Genomic DNA, 18,278 nt, shown 5'->3' on the forward strand with positions numbered 1-18,278 from the left:
TCCCGCAGTCTACCGGGGGGCCTGACGTTGGAGCGAAACAAGACATCATATACAGATGAAGTAGACTACTAGTGTTTTGGCAAAAATCAAATGCCCGTTATATAAGCAAATGAAACAATGACAGCATTCCAAGGTCGAGTTTTACATGTCTACAAAGGACATGAAAAGATACGATGGAAAAAGAAAGTGTGGGGTAGAGGGAGAAGTTAGAGTGAAGCGAATTGTTATCTGTTAGAAAACCTTATGGCAGGCAACAGAAGACGTTTACTTATGCCATTATTCACTTTTCACACTATGTAGTCGAAGCAAGCAGAAGATTTGGACCATACCAAGCAGAAAGGGGTCGGGAGTTGTTATTCCAGCAATCGTTGTACTGTCTTCTGTTGTTGTAGGGCTTTCTGCCGTCGTCGTTACGTCTGTTGTTGGCGCCAGCGTCGTTTCTGGCGTTGTCGTGACGTCTGTCGTTGGCACCAGCGTCGTTTCCGTCGTTGTCGTTACGTCTGTCGTTGGCGCCAACGTCGTTTCCGCTGTCGTCGTCGCTGCAGTTGTCGTCGGCTCCGGGGTAGTTCTTTTACATAGATACGTACGACAAACAAGTAAAACACTATTGTTTGCAAATGTTACTAATTATCGCTTATCGCAATACTAGGTATCGCTGATGCACAGCATTATATTTCATACGTTATCTTCAATATTTAATACATTTTGTTACATTGCGTATTTGCATTACAATATAGATAATGTCAGTGTTGAAATAATAACTTACGGAGAGCACGTCTCCTTGCAGACGGGGAAGTCCAACTCCTCACACCAGCCACAGTGTGGGAGAGCCTCACAGGTGGCACGATCAGACCTGTAATGTGGAATTATAGGATAATGGCTACTTACTTACTTATTTCATATAGCATAATGGATACTCATTGGAATAAGGTATTTACTGATGACATCATTGTCCACTTTAACCCCTAGACAGCCGTGTGGATTGCGTGTGCCATTTTAACCTTACGTTACCTATACTGACATAACTTAGGAACTAGCTAAGCTGTAACTATATGCAAAGCTGTCATCGTATTATTTGGGGTAGATATTACAGCGCATATGACAAATACATAATTATACGTTGATTAAGACCATAGGTCTATTCCATAGAATACGACCATGTATGTTTTAAATATCTTACTGTGCACTGCACATCACCGGACAGTCCTGTATCCCCGAGCCGGGTTGGTATGGTGGTGGTGTGTTTGTTTGCCCCGCTCCTTGGCTGCTTGGGACTCCTCGAGGAGCTTGATTGATATGGGCGCATATGGAATAGTTAATGTCACAAACTTGTTTAAAAATACTGAAGACGTTTTTGCTCATTCCACATTCTTTTTCAGAAAAATAACTGTATCTACTCACGAGGACAGGGAATGTCCGTCAAGACACCGAGGAATCCACTCGAACAGGCTTCATTTTCCCAGGCACACGAGCAGGGGCACTGCAAACAGGGTCAGAACATTGGTATTATGTAGATGATTATAAATAGTAGTCTGATGATGTAGCTGAGTGTGCATACAGGAACATGCGTAACTTCGATTTTTTAATGTTGCCTGACTCAGATCAGAATGCATGGTCATAGGTAATTGCCATTCTATGGACAATTCTATTCATTAACATCAATTAACCAATCGGGAGCATTTGACACTGTGGGCCAGTCGTACCATTGAATTGTCGACAGCTTTGATTTATTGATTTGAAATATCAATAATCTCTATGGACTTGGCTGTTTGATCACCACATGATAAAAGGAATGGGACATCTATCTTCCTGCCAAAATGATCCCATCACATTTGCACGACCTGTATGATGTGTATTGTACTTTACTTCGTTGTGGTCTTAAGCAAATAACACACCTTACCTGGCAAACAGACTGAACATTTGCATCGCAGGTATCGCAAACTTCGTCACAGGAGCAGTCCTAGAAAAATGTATAAGAAAGTTTCTTTCATTTCCCTACCTTAGGTATCATGCATTTTGTTTTGATAATTGTAGGTCATAATTTTTTTCAAAAGAAATCTCAAATGGCCGGTACTTCATACTATATAGCAGCCGAATGGTAAATAGCACCGTGTTTATGTGAAGATGCCGATTCAGATTCCAGTTCGATAAGGACCAAACAAAATCGTCCAAGCAACGTGTTTCTAAAACAATATATAAACAATGTAAAATATCTGTATTATGTAATGAAGTAGAAGACAATTCAGTTTGAAACAATATCTCTCGTGTGTAAATAGAGACCAACTGAGTGAAACCGCACAGCTTGTCTCCTACCTGCCGCTGGCTGTCGTCGCAATTGGTTGTCTGACGGTTGTGTAGAACCAACAAAAACGTGTTGGTGTTGCTAACTGGGTACATGGAGAACTGGGTACACGTTGGGCCCGTGGTGACCTCCAGGCCAGTGAACCCGGAAGTGTCGTAGAACAGCTGGGAGTTTTGGGTAACATAACTGTTGCACCATCCCGGCTGAAAAATGCAAAAGAGATTTTATAAGAAATTTGTTAGCGGTACAAATATTATAGAATGAATGAATGAATGAATGAATGAATGAATGAATGAATGAATGAATGAATGGTTTATTTGTTGTACAACACAACTTCAGTAAAAACATTTGGCAGCCAATTGGCTGAATTGCACGTTTTTTTCCATCAAATCCTTAGTACATCGAGTTAAAGACTATCTGATGAATAACACTTATACACACTAAAACTAAGTATCCTTTAAAACTTTATATAAATACATATTATATTATAGAAATTTATAAAAAAAAGGGATGGTTAAAGTCGATCGAGTAGGACTCACATAGTATTACTTAATGGATTTATTATCTTTTATTTAAGTTCCAAAGTTCATCAAAACGAAGGCTGCATTAATAAAAAATACTACCGTCAGGAATTCTCCCCTGGCTACCAGTTCCTTCGCCAGCCAAGGGAACCTGTCCGTCAGGTGATCGTGCTCCATGTTCGGTGATGTCGGTAGCTCAATGAAATAGCTGTTTGACAAGATTAGATAGCACTATGATAATATAACAGTTTGTAACTATTGATGGCCCCTTGTTGTCAACTTGTAAGTCTATTAAATTGTATATGACATATAAATTGGAAATGACAACATGGTATATTGATAAGTTGACATTGCGTTGCACGTTGCATTACTTTCGTTGCACAAGTAATAAGTGTATATAAAACTGAGACTATAATACCGTGCTTACCATGTTCAAAATTCATTGAGACATATTAACCCATGGATATCCATACTCATTATCCTACGTTTAATCAAGTTAATAACATACCTTTAAGTTAAGTTAAAACTTACCCGCTGTCGTCAAGTAAGAAGCACTCAAATTCCGCCGATAAACATTCGGGGATCTGAAAGAGTTTTTCAAGAGATCGGCAACACCAATATATGATTGTACTATGCTCAATGCTTGTAATATTATTTATTATTCTAGTTGACGTTATCGCTCATCACAGACACTACATGTATGTCTCATGTGCATATTCCGCAAAATATCAAAAATACTTTTCTCACCTCAGAGTACAACAGGGAATAGTACTGCCTCTCGATGATATCAGCTGCGATAACGCCTAAAATCTGCTGAGTGCTGCATAGAAGATGCCGATATAACATCATGTAAATGAATTCATGATACTTAATGTATATTAGTGATTATGTATTTCGTTTATTATCAAGATGTAATTACTTCAAGCACAAATCCTAAAGCGCCCGACATGAGGCGTAGTGAGTTATTCCTACATACCCAGTGTGGGCAATGACCCTGCTGATGGTGACCATGTTGCCGCCACCGAACGGACTGGGAACCGGACGGGAGAAGGTGTAGTCTCCGGGTCTGCTCAGGGCACGCTTGTACCTACACCAAATAAGAATAAATTAAGATGTATAAGTTAAAAACAGCGAATACCTTACAATTAATACAAATCCGTATTTATATTGTGTCTATGTGTCAAAGGAACAGGTGCTTTGGAGTAGACTCTCCGGATTGGTTCAAGCGGGAGCTCGAACTAAGTAAGTAAATATTACTAAGTAAGTATGTCATGTGTCTACTACTGATATATGTTTGACAATCTATACTGAACAACAGATAGCATATAAGCTCACCATGTCTGCTGGGTTGGATCATACCGCCTGTCCACGGTAATTCCAGGGAAGATTCTGAACATACCGTTTCTGGTGCCCACGTATCTGTTGAAATATTATGACAGTTATAAGAAAAAAATCAAATTGACATTTCTGGGTTTCATTTGACTGTTCATGCTAATAAAAGAAGTTGTATCATAGACTAAAAATCAGATATGCAAAATATCCATTACCTCCATACTGATTCTGCATCATTCTCCCTCCAGAACTGCTCGATTGCAGCAGTCAGGATCACATCCGTCCGGACGCCGTCTAGTAGTCCTGGATTAGAAATTGATTACTGTTATGTCTGTCTGTTATTGAGTAATGTTATGTGAGTTGATATTCAAATACTTGAATTCAAAGGCTTAACGTTTAGCCTTGCCGAATATATTAGCATTGAGTTAGAACAATAATAGGAAACAGTTCTGCAATTCCTTGCATCCAAGGGTCAATGACAATCAAAGAAGCAATGATAAAGAACGTGGACATACGTAAATAGAGAAAAAAAATGGGATACAAAGGAACTTGCTTAACTTGCACTATTGTAATCAAAGCCTGTTACATATTTCTTCTTACCTGGATTCTCCACAGAGCCAGTTATGTCATTGAGAAATTGCTCGATGTTCGCAACGTCCTCAGATGTCTCCAAGCTGCTCAGGTAGCCGATGGGATCAGAGTAGGCTTCTGGTGGGAACTAGGGGGTAGGTTGGTACAGTAACCCTGTCATTAAGATTCTTACTTTTGATGGTTCACCTACATTGCTGCATATCCATACATCAAGCATGCCAACAACTAAATCTCAGTCGTTGAGTGTATAGTAAACGGTACCAATTTCCCTTGGACCTTTCTTTTACTATACTATACTGTATTGTATTTTATACGTTATCTGTTATCAATATTTTGCCATCCTACCATTATAGTAGATCCGTCCAGGGTGGCGTAGTTGCCGTACAGGCTACAGACGTCTGCGTTCTGGTCCAGCAGGTCCAGTCGATGGAATAGCGACTCTGTGCTGTTCATGGGATTCACCTACAAGTATAGAATATAGAACCGTTACACCAATGATCAATTACACATTACGCATCCATGTTATTGACTGCATAAGGAAACCTATAGCTTTCCGAATTAATGTTTTACTTCCGATTTAATGTTGAAATGTTCACACATAAAACAAATGGGTATGATCCAAAGAACGTACCGAGACAGGCACAGTGATTGTGCTATCCTCATCAAACAGGCATAGAACCACGCTGTACTTGGTGTCAGGAATGGGTTCGTAGTAAAAGGTTGCTGCCTTTTCTACAGTGATGACGCCGTCAGACTGGGCACTCCCTCGAGTCACCGGAACTTTCACCTGATTAGAAATGGAAGAACTCTTTTGCAAATTATCTGCGTACCCGAGTTCCGTCTACATAACCCAAGAATATTTTATCAAGCTCCTTTCACAATTGTATCTGGTTGCCATTTACAAACACTGTTAAACAATGATATTCACATTATTAACGCTTTTTGAACTTGAAGCTGTATTTGTTCTGTTGCGCAGTGATAGTTCTGTTCTGGTGAGACTGACTGACAGTAGGTTTGTCATTATGTAATAAACATCAAGTTATATTACATTGTTGTGATAGCTGCTCCCACTCTCCCCATTCAGGATCTTAGTGACTTCATCATCCTCAAGAGCGCCTTGCATCGCGCTTAGGTGGAGAAATGTCGGTTCTGACGGCCACTCCATGGGTTTAGGTAGTTCTCGGTGGAGAAGGACACGGCCGTCTATGATAAATACCAAGAGCCGCACGTTATCCTTCTACAGTGCAAAGTCCTGCCGCACAATGTGTTCAATCCCCACAAGATTCTGACATTCATTTGCAATACACGGACGTATAGCCAGTTGTCAAATAATCAATAAATTGACGAATAGATTCTGGATGAATATAGTTTTTTCAACACGAAATAATATTGTTACCCTCTCGGTCGACGAGGAAGGCATGGGAGTATGTGCCGAGGTTAAAGTTGACGATCTCATTAAACACGACGTCCATGGAGATGTCAACAGCTGTTACACCGAAGAAGGTGCTGGTTGTATCCATGGTGCGGATAGCAGCGGTTATTGTTAAACCTGAGAATGATGAGAACGTCAAAAACATCAAAATCTTATTTGAATTAGGACATGGTTGGAAATGTCAAATTTGACCTGCTCGTTATTATTGGTTCATTTGACAGTGCATACTGAATTCGAATGTTTGTAGTATTACTAAAAAAACTATACTCATAGGTTAAGGCTGATAGCGTGATAGTTCTTCGGCTGGGTATACTGACCGAGATGCTCATCTTTAGTCGGTACAGAAAAGGTTGGTTCTGGTTCCGACTGGAAGAAGTCATAGTAGCTGCCCATCATTGTCATGAGTCTGTCTCCCTCGCCATCACCTATATGTTTGATTAATCAAGTTTTTCATTTTGATGCACATGTATTATATACAGCCCCGAACAAAACCCCTACCAAAACCCTGAGTCGTTAAAAGATCAATAGAGTCCAGCTTGTCACCTGTATTCAAAAGTAGCCAGAAATTTCTACAGGAATAAAATACTAACATCTTGAAATGTACATACTACGCGGAGCCCAATCCCGTATGCATTATAAGCTATATGCGCTACGTAAATAAAATAACATCATGACGAGACCCTGCATAAGTCAACAGCGTCTTAATTGAGTGACTTACCTACGCTATCAGTTCTCCCTGGCGGACCAACACCCTGTGGATCCCTGTTAGAGTCGAAGCACGGGCCATACGTGTCCTGTTCGCAGTTTTCATTCTATGTAAAAAAAAATGTATTTCAGGAATAATCCTGACTACCCATTAGAATCTAAATCGTAAATGTCAAGGATAATTTACACCTCATGGCATTTCGAAGCACCGCGCCGCTTTATGCACTAACAATACCTTCACTCCAATAATTTCTTTGCCTGATCACAACTAGTCATTTACTAAACATATTAACGACTCATTTAAAGACTTAGTAATAGTGCTATCAAAGTGCTTACAACATAGCAACGGGCATATCATCTCCACATTACACGTATGTTTTGATTGAAGCAATGAATCTATAAAAAGAACTCTTACAGTCCATGTCACTGCATTGGAGATCTGCATGTTGTTCAGATCTGCTATAGTTGCAAGAAAGTCCAACGCAGGTATACCGTCTTTGTTGCCTGCGATTGCTGAAAAAAAGTCATCAAGGAACCCTTTTGACGATCTTGAACACTGGCCATTGGGCGCATCACACCAGCCGCTGACGGCAGTTTGGAGACTGTTGCCTAGGCCGTAGGTGAAGATGTGCACACTCCGGCTCTGTATAGTACATATGCATATACAGAACAATGTTATAGGAATTCGAATCATTTGGTTTTGTACAAAGAAATGATGCGATGTTGTATGGCAAGAGGAGTGATACATTTTCGTATAACAGAGTGTGCAATTAGACGTCAGAAAGTTTATGGAAAAAAATCGCCGAAAATTAGTTAATCAACCATGCGCACCATGCGATCCTGGCCCTCAGTGATCTGATCTAGAACATTCTCCGCGTCTGTCGGCTCTCCGTCTGTGAGGAAGATGATGACGTTGTTGCTGTCATAAAATTGTTCCTGTAGGAATGGAATGTATGTAAGGAATATATCATAATTAACTTGCATCGAACCAGCAGGAAAGAACAGAGCAATAAGAATTGAATACTGTATGCATATATTGCGTGTATGCAATAGATGTAGCTAACACCTATTTAACAAGAAGGCTGCAGTACATTTCAAGGTTATCATTTAAGAGTATGCGGGTTTACTCTTTTTGTCCAAAATGCAGTAACAATAAATTAAGAGGATTAAAAACGTATTGCATGTTTTTTAAATTTTTTAACAAAACAAAAATATAAAGAACTAGAGTTCAACGAACCCATCTCTTCGCCAAATAATCATGCCTCTTTTTAAGACTTTAAGGTCTTCTTGTTCCTCACAAACACACAAACATTACCAAAACCAGACTGTGACCTGACAGATGACCTGGTAGCATCCCTGGTCAATCAGAATTTCATGCTTGTCAATTTAGACTTTGTCCCCAGTGTAAGGGCGTCCTCCAGCAAACCATCTGTATAACAGCTGTGTCCATAGATATAGGTCAAAATGAGATATATAGAGCACAGTTTATTTCTGTTAATAAGTTTTGCTGCAGTACTTTAGGAAGCCACTAGGGGGCCCACTATCATAATTTATCTTCGTTTTCCTGACCCCTACCCACCTACCAAATATCATCAGGATTTTTTCAAGGCTTCTCGAGTTATGCATTCCACAAACAAAATGACGCACACACTCGGCCCGCTACCGTCCTAACGAAAAATGCTACGTCAACTATTTTCGAACACAACCTTCCTTTCCGCAGCCGCTACTTAAATACTAAATATCATGAAAATCCATACATAGCTTCTTGAGTTATATGCTGTTGGCATGGATTTATGAACTTTCCTCATTAATTATGCAAATAAGCTACTGATTTGCATAATTATTATTACATTGTATAAGTCATCACTCATTCTATCTACATACCGAAAATCCTGATGATCTGTTTACACGTTCTCAAGTTATCCTCGTCCAAAGTTTGAACGGAAATCGGTGCCTGCAGTTCCCAAAAAGCCGCTAGGGGGTCCAAACTCACAACACTTACTCTCTGTTTCAAGGGCTATCTACCACTCAAAAATCATGACCACAGCATGTCCAGAATACGAAGTGCCAAAATTAAAAGTTTTGCTGCAGTACCTTAGGCAGCCACTAGGGTGCCCATTATCGAACTTGACCTTCGTTTTCCTAACCCCAATCCACCTAACAAATATAATCAGGATCCATTCAAGGGTTCTTGAGTTATCTTGCTTACAGACAAACGCACTTACATACAAATCCCGCTACAGCACCATAGGTAAGAGCCAGGTAAACTATTTTCGCACTTGACCTTCCTCTCCAAAACCGCTACACACCTACCAAGTTTCGTGAAAATCGCCCAGCTAGATTTTGACTTATGCTGCCAAAAACAAACCGCAAAAAACATACCAAGCTCGCTGCAGTACCGTAGGAAAACGCCAGGTAAACCGTTTTCAAACTTGGCATTCCTTTCGACAACTGCTACACACCTACCAAAAATCACAAAATTCCATCCACAATTTCTCGAGTTATATGCTGTTGACCTACATACAGACCCAAGTCAAGCAATCTCATACTCTTCTTGGCGAAGAGAATCAAGTTTGAAGATGTTTCAAATGCAAAAATAATGTAACATATCTTGGGCACTTGCAATCGGTAAAATGGAGCTACCCATCGCTAAATCATCGCTAAATCAAAATCAAAGAACTTACAAAAAACTCGTCAGTCTCCAGGTAACAAGATCATATATAGCCTCACGCAATAACATCAACAGGGGCTCATTTACAAAAAAAATCCGAATGGATCTATATCGGGAACTTAATGTAATTCAGTCTACAATATTTTCTGAAACAGTAGATTTATACTCACCGGTTTGTCTTGTTTGGCTTTGTAGAAAATGTCGAAAGCTTTTTCGAATGCTTTGGCGTAGTAGGTGAAAACTGAAAGATGTATTAAGCACAGAACATCACACATTGCCTACATTACCACCCCATGGATCACAAACTTCCAGCAAAATAAAAACGAGAATAACATCATCTCAGACAAAGCCAGGACAAACATATATATATATACAAGTTATACTTTAGCCTGGTACCCAAACCTATGGCGAGGGCAGAAGAGACCCGGGAGCTACAATGGGTTACCAGGGTAGCTATAGGATTATCTTCAGACTTATTTACAATCACTGATGAAAAGATATTCATAGAACTTATTAAGTTGTTTATTTTCTGTTTTGATTTAGGCTGAGATAAGCATTATGCGCATTTTATACGCTTTGTTGGGCTCCAAGACAGACCCCAGACATTGAAATCACTGCGTACTCACGTTTAGGACTACGGCTGTTGATGAAATCCCTCATGATGTCGATGTTGCCTAGGTTAGCTTCTCCCAGACTCTCTCCCAGACAGCCCACTGGTGTTTCGGGGTTGTCACTAAAGGACACAACTCCTGCCTAAAACAGATCAACATGCATTACCTAAATTTTGTAGGATGCAAATCAGAGTACAAAAATTACGTCATATGAAGATATTTTGTAGCTACAATACGCTTTAAGAAATGGAAAACATTAATTTGGCATAAATGTAACTCTAAAATTATTAAGATTGTATTACTTGTAATGTGATTTAACAGGGAATTCGAAACCGGTAAAATACAATGATAAAAGTGAATTTCGCAAGACATACGTGGTGGAAGTCAGTTACATTAGCATTGCTGCAATAAAAAGGATAACTTTCGCTCAATATCATAAGATTCTTGGCTTGTGAATTAGTGAAGAAGTAACCTAGTCTGTTGTTAAAGCTAAGACCGTTACGAAATTAAACATTGAAGGCCTAAAGAGAACAGGCTGTCTGAAATGGGATAAGACATGAACCTCAGCTCTGCCCTCTCGATAAAGAAAATGAAATCTCATTTTGTATATGCTCCACACACCTTAACAATATTAAATAAGTGTAACAGATTTAAGAGTCACCATACCAAATATTCAACTAGACCTACCATTTTGCCAGAATGCATAAACCTGACAAAGAATACCTGATCAGGTCACCCCTACCGATCCTATACCTTTGACAATATGCTTCATGACAATGTAACCATATTGTCTCCAGCATATGTCCTCTTTAAAACAATTCCCAGTTCTTTCATTTTCATTTCTTATTCATGTCATACTTAATCAAATCCTTACCCAGTCCCTCGCTGTTAGAGTATCGAGGACTGTCAACGCTGCCTGCTTGGCCAAGTCGATCCGGTTTGCGGTTTCCATGGACTTACTCACATCTATCACAATCACCACGTTCTTCTTCTTGGGAGACGCCGCGCTAACGTACCAGTTCCTAACAGTTTATAGGGGGGTATGGGACAACGATTCCAATGTCATTTTACATGATTGTATAAACGAAATTGATGTTAGTCATAACTGTATACGTGTGTGTAGACTGGGTACCATCCAATTTCTACCAACCCTCCTTGCACTCGCTGCCCTAAAAATATTATTCAGGTCAGCGAGTGCAAGGAGCCCCGGTAGAAATAGGATGGTACCCAGGCTAATGTGCGTGAACATCAAACTGTGTGCATTGGACCGCTATTCGGGAAAAATTGAACTGGTAGAGTAACTTTCGTACTTGAATATGTGGGCGCTGCCTCCACATGACCTGTCGTTCTTTGGGAACTGGTGATACTCGCCATCCTTGGCACCATAATACTGCCAGGTCACCCCAGACATCTCATGTATGTTGGACTTCATGGTGTCGTAGACACTCGTGCGGACTGTGTTATCACCGGCTCCTAAACAGCAAATTTCCACATGTTTTGTCTTTTTCTGTGAGGTTGAAATCTGTAGAATAGATATACCTATCTACATCACAACGAAACTTAAAATGCTATATGGTAGTACCATGTACATTAAAGTAAATTTGTGACTGACAATACTCAATTTATTAATTTCCAAATTGAAAATGATAGAAAATATCTACCTGCAGTAAAAGTAGCGCAGGTGTCGTTAACAATCCGCTGCAGGAACCTCGGGTCGTACTCCAGCTGGCCGAGGTTGTCGCAGCAGTCAGAAGCTGGAGCGCCCCCTGTCGGACCCTGTGCATGGGAGGCTTCTATCTCAGCCTTGTTCCTTTCCAGGATCTCCCGGCACTTCTTCAGCCGGTCTCCTGCTGCCTGGGTCAGCAGATGGAGCTGGGTCTCACCGTCGATCTGTAATATCAAATTCAATGGAGTCTTTTAGTAGAAGGACAGTACTAAACGTTAAATACCCATCGTATATATAGTACCAGCATTTTATCCACGTACAGCTGTGTTAACAAAAATTGACATGAACGCAGTGCCTATGGTAGGACTAGCCTATTATCTCCTATACGAAATTTTATTGTTTATGTAGTTTGTTTGTTTGTTTGAACCTTTGTTTATTTGTATAGATCAAAAAAGAAGTTTATGAAAACATGAATGATATTTTCTCGTTGAAAGAAGTTAAAAAGAACATAGCTTTAAAACTTTGATAAGGCGTATTTCCATCTCTTATAGGGGTAAAAGTTGATAAGAAAATCTAAAATCGCAATAAAGGGTATAGCCAAACGTGGCTACTCATCTAAAATCTTTAAAAAAAGATGGCTCTTTGCCCTAATATATTTATATAAATAAAGGCAACCTAGCCAATGAACTGATTGATTTTAGGTTTGTAATATTTTGTTAGATTCAACGTCTGTATGTTAAGTAAACTTAACATAAATTGTATGACATTTGTCTAATACTATAAAAATTAAATTATTCTTACAGTATATGACCGAAAGATAAACACTACAATATCCATGTTGACGATGTCTTTTAACACTTTTGAATGGAAATACTTTAGTTTAAGGGTACATTTCATTTTCACATATTTCTATCCAAGAATCAATAATACATGTGTCAAAATGTCACAGAAAGAACATTATGTTGTGTGAAGTAAACCAGGCTAGGAACACACATTTCTCGTCTGTTGTTCTGTAAATATTAATGTACGCTTTGTATAAGCAAAACACTCAGCTTTCTTATCTAGAATAAATGTCCAATTTAACCCCCTGTTATGTGACCTACAGCCCACTTTTTTCTGTGTAATTAATGTAAGAAAGTACAAACAATTAAAGTCTTCTCATTCAAGATGTCTTACAATGTCTTAAGAGCAGAGCTTTTCAGCTTTATTTTTGTAGTTAGGCCGATGGCTTTTGTGTACCTTAACATCTTTGTACTGAACTGACTCAAATCATGCCTTATTTCATAGAGAACAAAGTGTTTTTAAATTGACCTTTATACTAACTGTCAAATATTTCTCGCATCTCGTAATGTTATTTCACCCCCTGGATAAAATAGGTTTGTAGCGTTGTTGTGTCGTCACCGATACGCCATTACTCAAAGGTATGGCTGTTTGCCTAAGCAAATAGGACCTTAGCAACACAAAAATGAGTTCATCAAGTCAGACTTCTGCGTGACACTAATGTAAAAGGGTGCACTTATTTTGTACTTTAAAGACAGGATCACTACATACTTATCTTGAAGCAACTTCTTGTAAAGGGCATGGTACTAAATGGCTCTATGTTCTCTTCGGAAAGTTAACAGGTAAAGTGTAACAGGAGATTCCTTCATACCTTCTAATCCTATTATGTTAGGTGATAAAGAGATTAATCTGACAGAATAGTGCGTTACTTCGTAGTGAACATGGACTTTACACAAGTTTCCTCTCGCAAAATCATTGATAGCGATTTCTCGTCCACATTCAACTTCACACGTTGCACGTATCAACTAGTGACTAATTCATTAGCATTATCTTCTTCCAAACCATTTACAACATTTCCATTAAGCAGAATTACAAAGAACACAGGAGGCAAACGTTTACTTTTAAAGATTTTTATGAATCCTTACTGAAGTTTCAGTTCCTGGGAAGCGTAGAAACAGACATGCAGGTTGGAACAACATTGACTTCATGTTCAGAATTGGATTGATCCAAAGTTATTCCATGGGGTTGTCTCAAAATACATCGCTGCATATACCATGATATTACAGCCTTTAAAACTGAGACTGAAAATGATTGGTACTTACCCCCAAAATAGTTGTTTCACATAAATGGAGGCAACCATGTCCTTTCAGAACTAATGAGAACTATACAATTAACATATCCGTCAAAACGTGAAGCTATATCACAAGATAATTGTTGGTCATTCCTAAGCCAAACAAATATAGAATCATACAGCATTTAGCTAAGAAAAATACAGAATTATTAAACTTGGTTGTCTTTCTCACCTGTCATTGTTTGAAAAGAAAGAGGTGCAGGAACAGAATTGGATAAGCCCCTTATCATGAGTTTGTCATTTTCTTATCGTGAAGAAAACGTTGGTCCCGTTTTAATGGACGTGTTATGCTGACAACACAAACTATACAAAAGATATACTTTGCGTCTTTATGATAAGGCTATTGATAAAAGTAAACATTGTGATAGAATCAATGTATTGAAGAGCCGTAATGGAATAGGGTTTGCGCGCCCAGACACGCTTGTACATGGATGCACGTGTGACTTAAGTTTTTCGTTAATTTCATGCTTAATGTACGGCTGAAGTGAAAAGGGCATGCGGGAAAGCTCGTTCTTAATAGTTTGAAAAGTGTAAACCGCTGTGTTAAGTATCTGCTGGCTACCAAGCGACGGACTTTCCAGTCAGCTTTTCCTCTTAATCACTAAATATGTGAAGATCAGGAGGAATAAAGACACCTTTTGTAATGGTTAATCCCTTGATTTCAAAGGTAACATGAACTCTTTTGTTTGCTTTGAATGGACGCAAAGTGCTTAACAGAAGACGTTGCTCCGTCATCTACTGAAGTTGCCTTAAACTACAGAATAAGCACACCATTTTACATTAGTGCCAAGCAGTAAGTCTAGTAAGTCTGACTTGATCAACTGATTTCCGTGTTACCAAGGTTTTATTCGCTTGCGCAAACAGCCATACCTAGGATGACGTCGTATCAGTGACGACACAACAACGCTATAGAGCTATTCTATCCAGGGGACCAATAACATGAAGAGATGAGAGAAATATTTGACAGCTCGTATAAAGGTCACTTCAAAAACACTTTAGTCAAGGCTCAAAATACCTAGTTGCTTAGTTGTGATTCGCAACCATATCTTATTGGTTCAAAGTATTCATAAGCAATTCATTTATCGAGGTGGGGTAGTTTTGCGGCTAAGACCTGGTGAGAGCTCACTAAAAATGATAAGAGACGACACGCTGACTTTATATTTGGGAAACGTCTTTGTTGAAACAACATGTCTTCTTAATTCTCTGGCCTTGCAAGTGTGTAAGTGTGTGTGCATGTGAGTGTGTGTGCATGTGAGTGTGTGTGTGTGTGCGTGCGTGTTTTATGTGTGTCTGTCTGTGTGTGTGTGTGTGTCTGTGTGTGTGTTGGGGATGTTCTTAAAATCATAACATCTAAAACATTGTAGACATATCCAGATGAACAAACGTTATACGTTTAGCGAATGTACATTAAAGTGCTCGTAATGATTTTTCTTTAGTGGTAATGGTGACAGCTTGCTAATGCTACAAACACCTCACTACTTCACCAACGGATAACCTAGCTTACTTTCTACGATACCTGGGGTGGTTTGGGTCATGTTTGGACACATAAATAAGGGACGACAATTACGAAGGTCCTTCAACACACTCCAGAGTCGGGAACTATGTTGTTTGTACTTTTCTGTATGTGCATACTTTCATTGCCAAAACGTTTATAATCGCATTACCCAGGCGACCAACATTTCTGCCAAGCTATTCACCTTTGTACATCCTTTTAAAACATAATTCTCATATTTACTATAATGTTTCTTAACCTTAAGATGAGACACTTAAGTTGGATTTAAGGAAATTGTTTTGGATAAGAAAGCGACAATGGGATCTGGTACGATTGCACAGTCTTGTAACGGTTAAGGAGTGATGCAACCATGCTGAACTTATGTTCAATATACACGGAAAGACATTAAGGATAAAATTTCTGAAGGAAATGTATTTTGTCATCTGTTCTACCAACCAATAATTAAACAGGCGAAATTGAGTCTCCTTTGTAACTGATTCATTCACATGGAATCCAGACTTTTACTTGTAGCCTGGGCAACACTGATAAGCAAGCAAACATTGTTGCTGATGTTGTTCAAATCGTACCTCTTGGCGCTAGACAACATAAACAATGGATGTTTAGCTTGTATGTTGTTGCCATTTTCACACAAAATCGGATATATCTTTATCAATTTCAACTGCATTGGAGGAGGACGAAGGGAGAGCAGTTGCATGCAAAATCTGGAAGTGACGAAATGTAGTTAAAAGCAAGTGTCACATCTCTGTTTTCATCTCCCTGTCTTTTCCGTTGTCTCTCATGTGCTGCCACGACTCTCCTGACGTGAGATGAAACTCAGTTTTACTAACCTTTCGTCACTAACAGATTTCATTGCAACTATTCGTACTTCTGCAATTTTCTCTGTTGCAAAAGGGAAATAAATTATACTGCCTTTGTTATCCTTGGTTATAGGGCCTTCACACTGAAATCGAATCAGCAGGAATCAAGCAGAACCAGCCGGAATGAAGTATTTGCAAAATTCGTGCCACATTCGGTGCCATTCCGAGTGGGTATTCCAAATGGGCCTTAAATCCCCTTCACACGAGAAGGGATGAGCCAGAATGCCGTCAGAATGAAAATCCATTTCTATTCCTGTGGATTCGTAGTGTATTCTATACATTCTCACTGCATTCGAGATATTCTTTCGGTCGCATTCTGGCAGGATTCGAGATGGCTTGCCGTTTCAGTTCTTCATCGAATGAGATAAGAATGTTTCGAATAATGTTGGAATGCCGCAGAATGCGGTCAGCCTGCAGTTAGAATACTTAGAATACACTTAGAATCCACTATGAATGCCATTCGATATTTTTCCACTTCGAATGCACCTCGACAGTTTTTGACATGTCAAAAACTTTCGAGCCAGCCAGAAGAACGGGGACGAATATCTGGAATGCAATAAGAATGTTTAAAATACAGTACGAATTGCCAAGAATTGCCACGAATAGAAAATAATTTTTATTCCGACGGCATTCCGGCTAAAATGACTAGTCACTGTCCGCGACGGAGACAACAAGCTAAGAAAATCCAGCATTTACAAAAGTGCCTGTATCGTATGTGGAAGAAAACTATCTGTGCACAATAAACAAATGTTTTTAGCTCCTCTCAAATAATGATCAAAACTATTAAGTTGTTAAAGATAAGCTACGTACAGAAATGTTATAAAGAGAAAACGTAGAACCTAAGGCCTAGCTTTAAATTGATACGCCATGATGTAAAAGAATATGATGTCGCTCGTTTCTTTTTCATATGAAGTCTAGGTTTTAGATTTATCGTATTTTTTCTCCAATTTCTAGAAAGGAAGTGCATTTACCTCTATGAAATGTCATGGAGGCTATATTTTCCCTAGCGTTTATGTGCCTGTGCTTGTGTCATCAAGATAACTCAAGAACGGCTGAGAGGATTGGTTCCATACTTGGTGTGTTGGAGGGGTGTGATAGAAGCTGTAAATGATTAGATTTGGGGTACCCTAGGGGCTTTCCTTTGTACTGCAGCGTAACTTCCGGTTTTGCTATCTCGCGTTCTGAACAAGCTATGTTCATGATTTTTGGGTGTTAGATAGGTCTTGTTTCTAGATCATACTTTTAAACTGTACGTTAAAGTTAACCGACAACCGTACGTGTTAACTCAATTTGTGACACACATGACAAACGAAAGGTTAGTAAACAAGTCAGTAGGCATTAAGGCAATCTGTGCACATAATTATGCCTAATTGGACGTACCTCTTGAAATATGTCTACCTAATAGATTTTTGAACGTAAACGTTACCGGGGTCTGTGTGAAGCTGAGGTTGTCATCATACTCCTGGACCAGCTGCAGCGCACCGGTCTGGGACTCGGCGAAGGTGGTCATCTTGCTGCTGACCCTGGGGATCCAGTCGGTGGTGATGGGAGCGGTGGACAGGTCCCCGCGGGAGGGACTCCATAGCGCCGCAAGGTAAACTAGTAAAACCGCTTTGGCCACCATTACAGTCCCATGTAACACCCCACTGTTAGCACAGATGGGTTTACAAAGACAACGCTATGTCTCCTGTTTGGTACCTTATTGTCGACACTTCCCCAGAAAACAAAAACAGCAACAAAATTCTCAAAGGATTCTGTTGGTAAGGCGAGAAAAACAACCCTACCTACTTTTCATACTAATGACTTTTGATCTGACCTGTACAATTATAGTTCGACCTGCAATAACTTTGTGGTCAAGAAAGTTACCAGGGACTGTACAATCTGTCACCGGTAATTCTTTATAAACAAGCTCAGTCCAGGTGTTCACTTACCAAATTAATCGAACA

General features: G+C 39.4%; 1 protein-coding gene across 1 annotated transcript; it reads right to left on the reverse strand.

Moving 5' to 3' along the window:
• Nucleotides 1-276: 276 nt before the first annotated feature.
• LOC118416224 (VWFA and cache domain-containing protein 1-like) lies at nucleotides 277-18,037 on the reverse strand. Its single transcript, XM_035821308.1, has 27 exons — nucleotides 17,759-18,037; nucleotides 11,827-12,055; nucleotides 11,476-11,638; nucleotides 11,040-11,187; nucleotides 10,181-10,307; nucleotides 9,725-9,795; nucleotides 7,715-7,819; nucleotides 7,299-7,526; nucleotides 6,897-6,990; nucleotides 6,496-6,603; nucleotides 6,143-6,295; nucleotides 5,795-5,949; nucleotides 5,378-5,533; nucleotides 5,092-5,208; nucleotides 4,756-4,873; nucleotides 4,371-4,458; nucleotides 4,159-4,242; nucleotides 3,800-3,910; nucleotides 3,571-3,643; nucleotides 3,355-3,407; nucleotides 2,926-3,031; nucleotides 2,314-2,505; nucleotides 1,901-1,960; nucleotides 1,402-1,480; nucleotides 1,181-1,286; nucleotides 767-853; nucleotides 277-568 (listed from the first exon to the last, which is right to left on the reverse strand). The coding sequence occupies exons 1-27, from the start codon at nucleotides 17,954-17,956 to the stop codon at nucleotides 277-279; spliced, it is 3,501 nt and encodes a 1,166-aa protein (XP_035677201.1). The 5' UTR covers nucleotides 17,957-18,037.
• Nucleotides 18,038-18,278: the final 241 nt, after the last annotated feature.

This window comes from Branchiostoma floridae, chromosome 5, assembly GCF_000003815.2.
Source record: "Branchiostoma floridae strain S238N-H82 chromosome 5, Bfl_VNyyK, whole genome shotgun sequence".
In the NCBI taxonomy this organism is placed as follows: Eukaryota; Metazoa; Chordata; class Leptocardii; order Amphioxiformes; family Branchiostomatidae; genus Branchiostoma; species Branchiostoma floridae.

Excerpts from the sequence above, each read along its gene's own strand:
- LOC118416224 (XM_035821308.1), bottom strand. The coding sequence starts at position 17,956 with ATGGTGGCCAAAGCGGTTTTACTAGTTTACCTTGCGGCGCTATGGAGT. Across the intron at positions 7,527-7,714 it reads CTGAGGGCCAGGATCGCATG|AGCCGGAGTGTGCACATCTT; the intron begins GTGCGCATGGTT and ends TGTACTATACAG. Across the intron at positions 3,032-3,354 it reads TTCTTACTTGACGACAGCGG|CTATTTCATTGAGCTACCGA; the intron begins GTAAGTTTTAAC and ends CTTGTCAAACAG.